This window comes from Poecilia formosa, unplaced genomic scaffold, assembly GCF_000485575.1.
Source record: "Poecilia formosa unplaced genomic scaffold, Poecilia_formosa-5.1.2 Scaffold44, whole genome shotgun sequence".
NCBI classification, from domain to species: Eukaryota; Metazoa; Chordata; class Actinopteri; order Cyprinodontiformes; family Poeciliidae; genus Poecilia; species Poecilia formosa.
Genome location: NW_006799983.1, coordinates 1,464,183 through 1,477,297, shown reverse-complemented (window position 1 = coordinate 1,477,297; position 13,115 = coordinate 1,464,183). Strand labels below are relative to the sequence as shown.

At 36.3% G+C, this 13,115-nt stretch overlaps 1 protein-coding gene across 1 annotated transcript; it reads left to right on the top strand.

Moving 5' to 3' along the window:
* The first annotated feature begins 2,867 nt into the window (after positions 1 to 2,867).
* mettl14 (methyltransferase 14, N6-adenosine-methyltransferase non-catalytic subunit) lies at positions 2,868 to 12,514 on the top strand. Its single transcript, XM_007551845.2, has 11 exons — positions 2,868 to 3,210; positions 3,544 to 3,632; positions 4,789 to 4,876; positions 5,785 to 5,862; positions 7,278 to 7,365; positions 7,449 to 7,539; positions 7,617 to 7,758; positions 8,970 to 9,062; positions 9,959 to 10,075; positions 11,666 to 11,876; positions 12,020 to 12,514. The coding sequence occupies exons 1-11, from the start codon at positions 3,145 to 3,147 to the stop codon at positions 12,322 to 12,324; spliced, it is 1,368 nt and encodes a 455-aa protein (XP_007551907.1). The 5' UTR covers positions 2,868 to 3,144; the 3' UTR covers positions 12,325 to 12,514.
* The last annotated feature ends 601 nt before the right edge of the window (positions 12,515 to 13,115 follow it).

Below are 13,115 nucleotides of genomic sequence, written 5' to 3'. Positions count from 1 at the left end.
AACTCACCGAGGGGTGGAAAAAAGGGATTAACATCAGTGATTAATCGAATAAGTTCATTCATGTTTATTCTGTACCACACCTAGCGGCGAATTTAAAGATTAAAAGATCTGACAAAATAACTACAGCGTAATCAATTTGAAGCTTTCTTTTTCTTTTTCGGACATGATGATGTTCTCAGTGCAAATGTTTTTGTTTGTTTGTTTTGTTTTTTCTTCTTGACGTTATGGGATTTCCTCTCTGCTCTTCCACAGACTATATGATCACACTGCATCCTGCTGATCTGTTGACAGATAATTGGGTTTGGACTTTAATGCAGTCAGACCACTTGCATCATGTTATAGATTGTGATGTATCTACTAATGCAGTGTGACAACAATACATCTCTATAGATATGTTTTAATCTGCTGCTATTGCACGTTAATAGCAAAAATAAAACGAGGACTTGCATATAAATGAACTAGCCTCGGAAAAGTTAATTAATAACTTATAGTAATTAGGCATAAATATTACTTAGTTTTTTATTTGTTATGCTTTGATCATGTGGTCATGTCTAAGCACTGAGCCATTATTGTTCATGGACCAGAGGAGGCTGCCTGTTATGACCAAGTAGTTTTGCCTATTAAAGCGTCCTTCTCAAGGAACATTAAACGGTTATATTCAACATCGGACAGTGAAAATATATGGACATTTTTAATGTTCCCAAAATATTCTGAAAAGATTACAACTTTAACAAAGTAACCATTTACTATACTTCAAATCAAATCATTCCTTATAGGTTCTGAAAAAAAAATATCTGCAATGTTTACAATGCAACCCTAATAAAAAACCAGTAGTATAGAATTTCCTAAAGATCCCCCATCTTATCTACAATGTCCCATTTAAAGATTGTTTGGGGAATTTTGCCCAAAGTTCTTCTAAAGAGAATTCACCTCCTTCACAATGTAACTTTTACATTGTGAAACTTTCCCTGAAAATCTTCAGGGAAAGTTGTAAAGTTGTAAAGCTTCACTGAATATTATCTACTGGCGATCTGTCCATGGTGTACTCTTCCTCTTGCTTTATGGCCTCTGGAAATAGGTACCAGCTCCCCCTTGACCTTGAAAAGATAAGCAGGTTCAGCCAATACACGAATGGAAACCCTTCAGAGAATAATTCCCTAAAAGTTTCCAGAACAGTATAAACACCTTTCACTGTGTAACCCTTAGAGAACCTTCAGAGAACACCCCCTAAAGGTTCTGTGAAAATTATCATCAACTTTCAAAATGTAACGTTTGGAGAACCATCATGAGTTCCTAAAGTTTCCCCTTAAAGTTATGTTATAAATTGTAATGGGTTTGCCAGGAACATTTAGACAAGCATCATTGAAGGTTCTTTCAGAGTTTGTGTCAGGATGGACACTTTGTGTTCATTCAATTCTTTTATTTATCCAGATTTGTCTTAAATGGACTTTCAAAGCAGTTTAGGGAACATTTAGGGTAACACTTTATTTGAAGGGGGGTGAATAAGACTGTCATGACACTGTCATAAACATGACATAACACCTGTCATGAACATGAATAAGCCTTCATGAATATTTATAACTGTTGTCATAAAGTGTCATACGGTAAATTATGACACTTTTAATACAAAGTTGACATGATTCAAAATGTCTTTGTTATGACAACTTGACATTAACCAAGAAATCATTACTGATATAAATTTGTTATAAAAGTATCAATGATTGCACTTTAAAAATTAGGTAACTTTATGTTATTAAAGGTAAAGTTTGATCAGTGATGATTTCTTGGTTAATGTCAAGTTGTCATAACAAAGACATTTTGAATAATGTCAACTTTGTATTAAAAGTGTCATAATTTACCGAATGACGCTTTATATTCATGAAGGCTTATTCATGTTCATGACATGTGTTATGTCATGTTTATGAAAGTGTCATGACAGTCTTATTCACCCCCCTTCAAATAAAGTGTTACCACATTTAGTAATGTTGGGGGAGGGGGAAGGGAAAAAAGAAAGGGCAGTATTTCATTGTTTTATATATTAAGTGAGAGAGATTCAAAGAGTCTCTTACAGGTCCAGAGTTGCAGGTTGGATAACCCTGATCTAGCAGATGAAAACTTCAATACTATCTCAAAACGACTGCAGGTAAAAGTGCAACAGCTTAATTTCGTTCATTGTTTAAGTAAAACCGTAAAAGTAAAATAAATAAATAAATAAATAAATAAATAAATAAATAAATAAATAAATAAAAAAAATAGGTTACAATTTCTGTGGGAGCACGCATAAGAAATTGATTTAGTATTATCTCATCTCTTCAGTACAGGGGCTGAAGGAGCCAGGACCAGTTCTTCAGAAGCAGTGGTCCTTGCAGCTCCTGCCAAGAATTGCCTATGAGTTGCACACTTCCATTGTAATAAATACAGTCAGTGTCAGTCATTTGCCTAAGTGCAACTGATCTCTTGCCTTTTTTTATGTGGGGCAAAACTAAATCAATTGATAGCTTACCAGAGCACAGTGGTAATGCGCACTGGTTGTTCACAACTTTTCTCTTTATATTTTGAAGTCCTCGCTTGCTCTCTAAGCACCAAAGTATTTAGAATATTTTTCAAGAAATGTATTTACATGTTCATATTTCACAGCAATCGGTAAAAATATAATCTACCTCTTAATGTTCTTTTAAAAAGAGGTGTCTTCAAAATTATTTGAAGGGGAATCTGTGAACGCCAAGAACGGCGTCATAGGTGTCGTCATCACGGGGCGACCATTTGAAAACTGGCAAACAAAGTCGGCTTACACCGGTACTCGCCCACGTGAGCGGGGTTACAAACTAATATTCAGTTCGCCGCTACAGTCGAACAATTAATACTTCAATTTCTTTAATTCCTTACTTGAACACAGAGTTAGACTTGTCTTTAAAGAAAGAGCCCCAGTTTCAAAAGCCGCGCTTGAAGAGATTTCAACATCGAGAAAGTCGTGTGTTCCAGTGTACATAACAAGCGTACCTATTGTGAATTTTAGCGGCTATCTTCCCTTAGCAGGTTTTGATTGGAACTTGCTACTGTTAGATGTATGGAGAGATTTAAATGCATCTTGACTGAGTTTTCTTTATGTGCATTTTAAGAAACTATTAAGCCATTATTAAAGAAATGAACAGCCGACTTCAAGAGATACGCGAGAGACAAAAGCTAAGGAGGCAACTCTTAGCTCAGCAGGCAAGTATACAAATCAATCAGTTAGCTTTAGCAGCAATAGCTGCAGGCTTATACTGGATGAATAAACTCTTTATCACGGACAAAACTTAATTTGATCGACAGGTGCTTACATAACTCCCCCATATCTGAAGAAAACGGGTACTAGTTTTACTTCCTGTGTAAATTAATGCAACGGATTGATTTTCGAGACTCTAGCTAACAGTAAGCTAAAACATTGCAAAAATAAACAACAACAAAAAAGCAGGATATTGACTGACGGGAGACATAGCTTAAGACACGTTACTAACATTATGCTGTATAGTTGTAATGTTTGTTCTTCTTTTCAACCAACAGTTAGGAGCTGAGAGCGCAGACCGCATTGGAGTTGTCCTGCACAGTAAAGATGAGCTCAAAGAGATAGAAGAGACAAGAGAAATATGCAGGTAAGATAAAACACATTGACACAGACAATATCTGCAGCTATTAATACATTTGAAAAGAAATAAAAGTGAAAATCAGATTAAGAAGATTAATTTAAAAAGCCTAGTTTTCCAAATCTATATTTTCTTTCAGTATAGGATTTTAAAATTTGGTGTAGACGTTTAATCCAAATTTGACAAGGTCTGAACCAAGAATTGTGCATAATAAATGTTATTTTCACATATTTTCATATTATAACTCCAGCTGTTGAGTTTAAAGCAGAGTTAAGATATAAAATTATATCCCAGTTTTATGACATGTCATAATCCACAAGCATCACCTGAAAAGTAAGGAGTACAGACACATCTGTAAATCTGTCAAAACATGGGTGTCCACCTAAGTTATCACAGTCAACAGACCTGTGGTCACTTCTGTCGGAGCCGGGGAGAATTTGTCAACAGGACAATTTTTGATTGTGTACTCAAGGTAGTTGTTGTTGAAAGAAAACCACAATACATTTGCTTTGAAATTTGTCTAAAACTATGTAAGGAACTCTGGTCAGATGAGAATATAATGAATAATTTTTTTGGCCAACATGCAAAAGTGCAAAGTGTGGAGGAAAACAGTTACTGGACATTAGCCTTAACATGTCCTTTTCACAGTGAAAGATGATCTTGTACTGTGGGAAAGCTTTTTTGATCACAAAGGATGGGAAGGTGTAAACAACTAAATATTGTTTTATCCTTGAAGAAAAAAAAAAAGAACTGGAAAAAATTCAAACTCTGTATGTGCAAAGCTGGTATGAACACAATGTGGTTAGTTCTGTTTCTTTTCATCACCTTTCCGGAAGGCACTTTTTTTGTTAAGCAGCAATGCATTGTTTTTTTTTTTCCATAGATGTAAAACAAGCACGTGCATTTAATACCACTTGCATGCGTACAGTTGGGTTTTTGCCTACAGTTTTGTTTTTTTGTTTTTTCTGAGAAGCAGTTGTCCTGCATTGCATCTTTTTATAACGCAGTTGAGATGTGGAATGGTTTAATTTGTAGCAGGTGCGATTAGGAATAAAAATGACCGTATATGCAGTCTGTCAAAGCAAAAATATGATCACTGTCAAAGGTCGCATCTTGTTTAGAATGTGCAGGCACTTGAGGACATTATAACTGTTTTGTTTTACAGAGCTTCATATGATAGTTCAGCCCCTCCTTCTAAAAAAAAGCCACAGACAGACGGAGAGGAAACAGAGGAAGATGTAGAAGAGCAAAAAGTGAGTGTGTTGACTCGATGTTTGTCATGCATATACACCACTTAAAGAAGTGTCCACTTTATCTTTAAAAACAGGCTTACTGATGGCATAAAATAGAAACAGAGTTTACAAAAAATGTATAAAGCATTTGGTACAAGTTAATTAAAAGGCAAACAGCACTCTGAATCATGTTTCTTGTAAAGTTTCCACGAATGCATTTGTATTTTTACAAATAATAAACCTGCAGGGAACACAATCTCCTGAATTCTGCTGAAGATTAAGTTAAATGTTAAGCACTGGTTGTCTAACACTCTCTTTGACTCCATTTTACAATTCACTTAAAGTTGTTTCATTACAAGTCAGAGGACATTGTTAAATGTTAGGATGCTCTTTGCATATCCGATATCTGATCTCTGTGTTTTTATATTTTTTCTTAGAGTACAAGGAAATGTTTTAAGGGCTGTGACGTGATTCAGCCAATAACTCATGATTTTTTTTTTATGTCACAGTCTGGTATCGGGTCAGCCTACCTGTACTCATTTAGTGACCTCAGTGTTATGTCACTCTTAGTACTGCCCACTAAACCAGAAAAAGAAAATTAATCATGTTTTTCCCCTTTTTGTTTCTTACTCCAAATTCTTAGGTTTTCGTTTTGTTTTGTTTTGTTTTGGCTTCAAGGTCAGTTCTCTTAATCTCGTTGTTGTATTTTCATATATAATCACAACAGAGAATCCAACTATTAATAATTGTGGCTCCATAAAAGTCAATTCACAATGATTGTGATTTTTCTCTCTTTTTTTTTTTTTTCTTTTAAACAAATGATTGACATTTGTAGAAATATATCAATATTGTGTTGCTTGTATTACACAAAATGCATATGTCTTCATTCTAAATTGTGTGTTTGTACATGCTGTGTTTGTGTGAGCTAGGATGAAGTAGAAGTGCAGCAAGAAGAGGAGAGCAACCCGTACGAGGAAGTATACAAGGATTCCAGTACTTTCCTCAAGGTTGGAACATATTTTTTGCACCCTTTTTCAAAAATGTCATCAGAGGATTAGTTTAGAAAGTTTATTTTATTGAGGCAGTAGAACTTGTGCCCTGCATTAACTACGTCATAATTTCCAATAACTGTAGATGAAACTTTTAATTGGTTAGTGTTGGGTAAGTCAACAAAACCCCTCCTTACAGGACAGTATCAGGAAGAAGATTTTGATAAATACTCAGAACCACATGATGCTGGAATCTCTCCAGAAGTCTGCAGCACTTCCTAGTTAAGACGTCAATGGCACTGGTATGTCCTGCAACAAGTTTCGCCCTTTGGAAAGTTGTGATTTTAAATAACTCTGTTTTGACTAACATAAAGTGGAGTTGCCAAGGCATTTAAGGTCCTCGGGGAAAAAAACAGAAAATATTTTTACCTTTTTAAAAACTACTTTTACAGAGTTTATATTCTTTAATTACTGACACTCACGTGTTTAATTCAAGTTTTTTGTCATCTCCTGTAATCATTACATTTAGTTTCTTTCATGACATGCAAAAAAAAAAAAAAAAACATCCATAAATCTTGGTATTCAATTTTGACTTATTGGATACCAATAAATATCCAATTCTTATTGGATACTTATAATAATAATATACAAAATTATTGGTATATAACATTGACCCCTGCTTCGCAGTCTGTCTGGATTTTGAATTTAACTAGATGTGAAAAAAAATCACAAATCTGTCTGAACTACATTAGATTTGGCAGACATGAAAAGCTAAAGAAAATAAATACAAACTAAAAGCTATGTTTTGTCACCTTGAGGCGTGTTACACATGACTGGTCATCATTCATGTCTTTCAGACGGTGACGCTCTTGAGATAAACAAGTCTTATTTTAGCTGTGACTTTGCAGCTTGAAGGACAAGTTTTGATGGGTCGGTTAACTTACTGTCAGTGGAAGGTGTCAAAGTTCAGACTTCAATCCAGCAGAGAATCTGCAGCAAAACTGTGGCTCAGTTTTCATCTCCGCCTTGTCACACGTTGATATTCTTCTAGTCCATGCATTTAACCTAAACTCCCTAGAATGACTATTTTTGCTTGGTACTGTATTTATTTTTATAGAATATGACAATTTTCTTTTTTTTTGGAGATGCAGATTCTAACAGTAAATGAGGTATTTCATTTCATTGTCAAGTATGCACTCATTTCAACGTACATGACTCAGAAATGATGGCAATGATGGACAACTTAGCTTTTGTTCATATGAAATCTATAACATTTTTATCCCTTGTGGCACAATTAAGTATTTTCATGTGCATTGAAGTTAAATTGTAAAATGGGTTAAAAACACCCAATAATGTTTTTTTGGTTCTTGCCCTACTTTGCAAATGTATTTCCTTCCCTCCTCACTGACTTTCTCCCATTCTAAAATTCTCAGGGTACGCAAAGTTTGAACCCCCACAATGACTATTGTCAGCACTTTGTAGACACTGGACACAGACCACAAAATTTCATCAGGGACGTTGGTGAGTATATTATTTATAGTTGGTTTTTTTTGTGTGTTTTTTTGGCTTGTGTTCTTGTGCGAACTATGTCTTCTGTGTTTAAGGCTTGGCTGACCGATTTGAAGAGTATCCTAAACTGCGAGAGTTGATTAGACTCAAAGATGAACACATCTCCAGCACCAACATTCCTCCTATGTAAGTTAAATAACTACTTAAGCTGTGATGCTTAACCTGGTTTCAAATATGTATTAAATATACAAATTTGTGTTCAGGTATCTCCAGGCGGATCCGGAGCACTTCGACCTGCGGGAATTAAAAAGCGAGTTTGACGTGATCCTGATTGAGCCTCCCCTGGAGGAATATTACAGGGAGTCAGGCATCAGTCACACAGAACGCTTCTGGACCTGGGATGATGTCAGTACATAATTTATTTTATCGTTGGTTCTTATTTAGTAGCTGCACCCAGTGCATTCATTTCTGAATATCATTTGACCTAGTTTGGAGGGGCACTAGAATTTATTGCAACAGTGTTGCTTTTGACTTCTCTTGTAAAAAGCAACTTAAATCTATTAAGCTTTCAATTCAGTGCAGTTTATTTACATAGCCTCACTTCACATGTCCCTAGATGGTTTACAAAGACAAACAAAAAATGTCAATCCAGTCACCCATACATCCTAATTGATCCTATTTATCAAACAATGCAGTTAAGTTTTATATCTAAGGAAGCCCAGCAGATTGCATTGACTTGCAACAGTGGACAGTCGCTTGCATTGTGTTGTAGACTTTACAGCAGTTCCTTTACTGACCATGCATGTAGCGACAGTGGGGAGGAAAACTCCCCTTTAAGAGGAACAAACTTCCCACAATTTGAGAAGACAAAGCATACCCATAAAAACAGAAGCAGTGATCCAAAATCTATAGAGCAAATGTGAATGTTAAGTTATTGGTATTAAGTATTTCAGCCAGTGCCTACCTGCAGGAAAGTGTCAAAGCTAAACAGAATGCCAGACCAAATGTAGCTTCTGTAAAGAGAGAGAGAGAACATCATAGTTAAAAGATATAATAATAATGGTAGACAACGCTGACAACCTCCGTTTTCCGTTGAGTTTGGCAAATGGAGGTTGTTGGTGTCTCACTGGTTTAAAAGTGATGGAAACAGTCTTCCATCTCTTTTAAAAGATACGTAATTGGATGCCAGCTATATGGGATACTGAATTTGGGTGGCTTTAGTAACACATGTGGGGATATTTAGATGTTAAGAGGTGTTCTTGAGCTTTTGATGGGAAGTTTGAAAAATCTGACTTCCAAACACAAATGACAACATAAACAAACATAAAAAAAATGGTTGTAATAAAATCATATGTGAAAATGTGACTACTATGAGCCAGCTGTTCTGTGTAAAACAAAACGGCAAAATAAACTGGTTGGTTTGTGTTGATAAAGATTTCCAACAGCAACAAAGAACAACAAGACTGTGCAATGATCTGTTTGATAACTAGTGAAACTTTTTTTAGAGCTTATAATATTAAGACTTAGTATTATATAAAATGTTTACTCATTTCTATGATATATTTACTATGGGGATTTTTATTATTTTAATTATTTTCCAATTGTGGCTGTTATAGATCATGAGATTGGAGATTGAGGAGATATCAGCTTTACGCTCCTTCGTCTTTCTCTGGTGTGGCTCTGGAGAAGGTCTGGACCTGGGCAGAATGGTAACAGCCTTATGTGATTAATTCAGACACCAGTTGCTGTTGGTAACAGGCTAATTCATCATACTTTAAAACATACTTCTTCCTCTTTCCTGGTTTGCATGAATAAATATTATTTTAACTTATTTTTTTTCATTTCTTGTCACTGAGACCTGTCCCATTACCTTGGTAACATGTTAACTGTTGGGTTTTTGGCGCCTTTCGTGTGTTTTCCTTCATACCTGCACTATGCTTGGTATTTGTTCGCCACCATAGGCATCTTATTTCCTGCTTGGCAAAACAACTCACAAAGACCTTTATTTTTCCTGATGACAGTTGTCTACTGTTGTGACGTTAATCCATTAGACTTATCAGTCACAATGAGTCACAGCCTCGCCCTGTGGGATGAAAATGTCTTTTATTGTGGTTTTTACATGTCCTGGTATGTTTAATGCAACAGTTTTTGTTTTGTTTTGTTTCAGTACTGACTCTGCAGGAATTTTCACATTTTAAAAAGGACTTGAGATTTAGGTTGTGTGTTTAAATCTGTTGAAGGATGCAAACTCTGAACATTTTTTCTAAGTAGAGAAATTTAGAGTTCCTGGTTGACTCTGAGCATGTTTTTTTTTTCTAAGATTTTCTCATTTTGAACGAGTAACAAGTATAAAAGAAAAGTTCAAAGTTTATATAAGTTTGTTTTACTTTTATAGCTTTCAAGCTGTTTTGATGACCTAGTAACTGGCCACACTGGCACGAAAGCAGCTGTCTGGTGTTTGTTTAACTTAATTAAGTACTGCTGGAAGCATAACTGATCTACATCCTACCAAGGAAACCTTACTATCAAACCTTTTAATAAAGAAGTCAGATGTTGGCATGAGCTACCAAATGCTCTTGTTACAAACTCCTTAACCTGATTTCAGTGCCTGAGAAAGTGGGGTTTCAGGAGGTGTGAGGACATATGCTGGATCAAAACCAACAAGAATAACCCAGGAAAAACCAAGGCCCTGGACCCAAAAGCAGTTTTTCAGAGGACTAAGGTACAATGCACATACACATAAGAACCAAATAAACTGATATGCTGCAATTGTATGTTCATGTAAACTACTATATAAAATTGCGGATTTTGATCACGAGGTAAAAAAAAAAAATTTTCCTCAAACCCCTAATTGTCACACTGTTAAAAAAAGTATCTTGTGTAACTAACTATTTACACCAATAATTGTGGTAGTTCTTAATTGTGATGCATTTAATGACAAGGCTAAAAAACAAAGAAATCAGATATTTCAGTATTTGACTTCCAGGTCAATGCTCAACCACAATCAAGATTAAATTGGCAGCCTAGTCTTTGTAAAGATAATGGTCACTTATTCTCTTCATAAGTCTTTTTCTGCTCCATCTCTAGTTTCTGTTTTTAGTCTGAACTCAACATTCATAAATATCAAATATGTTTCCACCAAGATGTTGTAAATAGCCCACATTTTTTGACAAATGTAAAAAAAACTTTAATCTGGAAAAGTCCAGAGTTTTGAAGTGAAACTGTCTAAAGAATTCAGGCAGTGCCATTCTGGAAAAACTTGTTCCCACCAAAACAGGAACATTTCATGTTAGAGCAGTGGTTCTTAACCTGGGTTCGATCGAACCCCAGGGGTTCGATGAGTCGGTCTCAGGGGTTCGGCGGAGCCTCTGCCGCGGAGGTAAAGACACACTTGTGTAAAGTCGTTATGACGCCCCGCTTTGCCATCACTTGCTGCAGAGGATCACGTTACATTGCTGAGCCAATCAGTGCTGCGGAGGAGCTCTGATTCTGTAGCTTTCGGTGTACTTCTAAATCTGCTCCTTAGTCGCATGTTTTCAGGGTTGTTACTGCCTCTAGTGCCGTGGGGGTGGTAACGCAGCTAATATAATTACATTACTAAATCAGAATACCGCAAAGTCTTTATTATTAATTTTTCATTATCTTAAGAATGTAGAGCTAATTAAATGATCTAAACAAGATCTTAAAGTGGTTCCAGTTTCTCTCGATGGCCAACCTGTTGAAACTGTGCCAAATTTTAAATACCTTGGGTCGTTCCTGGACAGTCAGCTCAACTTTGCCAAAAACACTGACTATATTTTGAAGAACTGTTCTCAGAGACTCTACCTTTTAAAAAGACTTAGTGATCATGGGGTGACCCAACTTTTTTCCTGGTAGCTTAACCTCTACACGGAACAGGAAGGAAAACCAACTAGTTTGCTCTATCACTTTCTTGTTGTTTCTTGTCAGAGCTATCTGCACTTTATCTAGTTTTTAAGGAAACTAAATGAAGGGACTAGAATGATGACTGCTGATTAGATGGGCGACACAGAACAATTTTGGAAGGAATCGGTATTATTAGAGGGACGAATGTCCACTGAATACGTCACAAATGTATTTGTTTGTAGTTTTCTGTTGCCCAAGTAACAGCAACATTTTTAATTGCTGCCGTTTCATTGTGTGCTTTCATAAAAATAAAAAAAAATCGTGATAAAATAATTTACCTGTTATCTTTATGCCTGAAAATATTCCACATTAGGACATAAGTTAGGTTTTTATATTACGAGTCAATGTGGTATAAAATGTACTTATGAGTAAGGTGTGTTTATTCCAGGAGCACTGCTTGATGGGAATCAAGGGAACTGTGCGAAGGAGTACTGATGGCGACTTCATCCATGCCAATGTGGACATTGACTTGATTATTACTGAGGAGCCTGAGATGGGAAATGTGGAGAAACCGGTGGAGATCTTCCACATCATTGAGCATTTTTGTTTGGGTCGCAGGAGGCTGCACCTGTTTGGAAGAGACTCAACCATCAGACCAGGTGGGATAGTCAGACATTTATTGTAAAAAATAAAAATACAAAAAATGTTAAAAATATTTGGATTCATGATTAAATTCTTTTTGCTCTTTTTGATTTATAGCTGATCTTGGTTATGTAACTACTGTTTTTCTTTCTGCTTCCAGGCTGGGTGACTGTTGGTCCCACATTAACGAACACCAACTTTAACCCGGAGACCTACGCCTCACACTTCCCCATGCCCGACTCCCATTTATCTGGCTGCACAGAAGAAATAGAGAGGCTGCGGCCAAAATCACCTGTGAAACTCAAGTCGGACCGTGGAGGTGGAGCACCCAGAGGGGGTCGCGGGGGGCCAAATGCTGGGAGAGGCGGAGACAGAGGGAGAGAACGGAACAGACCCAATTTCCGTGGAGACAGAGGGGGGTTCAGGGGAAGGGGAGGGCCACATCGGGGGTTTCCGCCACGCTAGAATGATGAGTGATTGTTGATGCTCCTTTTTTGTGGTTTTTCTTTTACTCAGTTGTTGTGGTCAGTGAGAATCCAACAAACTTTTACTGGTATGGATCTTTTTAAAACTGCTCAGTTTGAATATTTTTGCATAGAAATTCTGTAGATTAGATTCAAATAATGTTTCTAAAAATAAATTTTTTTTCACATAATGCTTCTGTATTTTTCTAGATTCTTTCTGTGTGATGTTTGTATTTATACACTTGTAAACTCAAATAATAACTCACCCAATCACATGGCAGCAACTCTATGCATTTTTGCATATCCAGATGTGACAATTTGCTCAAGTTGAAAGCAAGAATCAAAATAGAGAAGAAAGAGGATTTAGGTGACTAAATGTGGCATGATCTTTAGTTCATAATCAGATGAACTGGTCTGATTATGAACTGCTGATCTACAGGAGTTTTTGCATACAGCCAAACTTCTGGGGTTTGGTGGAGAATGGTGCTTGTATGAATAAATATGTCTTGATGGTGTCAAAGGTCAAATGAGAACAGGCAGACTTGTTCTCTCATTTGAGAACAAGTCTGTTCTCATCTTTTCCATCATCTTTCCAAGATGATGGAAAGTCAAAGGTGGCTTAAAAGCCATTGTTACTCGGTCCAGTTTCCAATGACATTTAGGTGGCCAGGTTGGAATTTTGCATAAACAAAAAAGAAGCATGGATCGATTTTGTTTTGCATTTATCGTTGAAGCTGCTCCCTGGTATGAAATGGTGTGGAGGATATTTTCTCAGTACACTGTGGGTGCTGA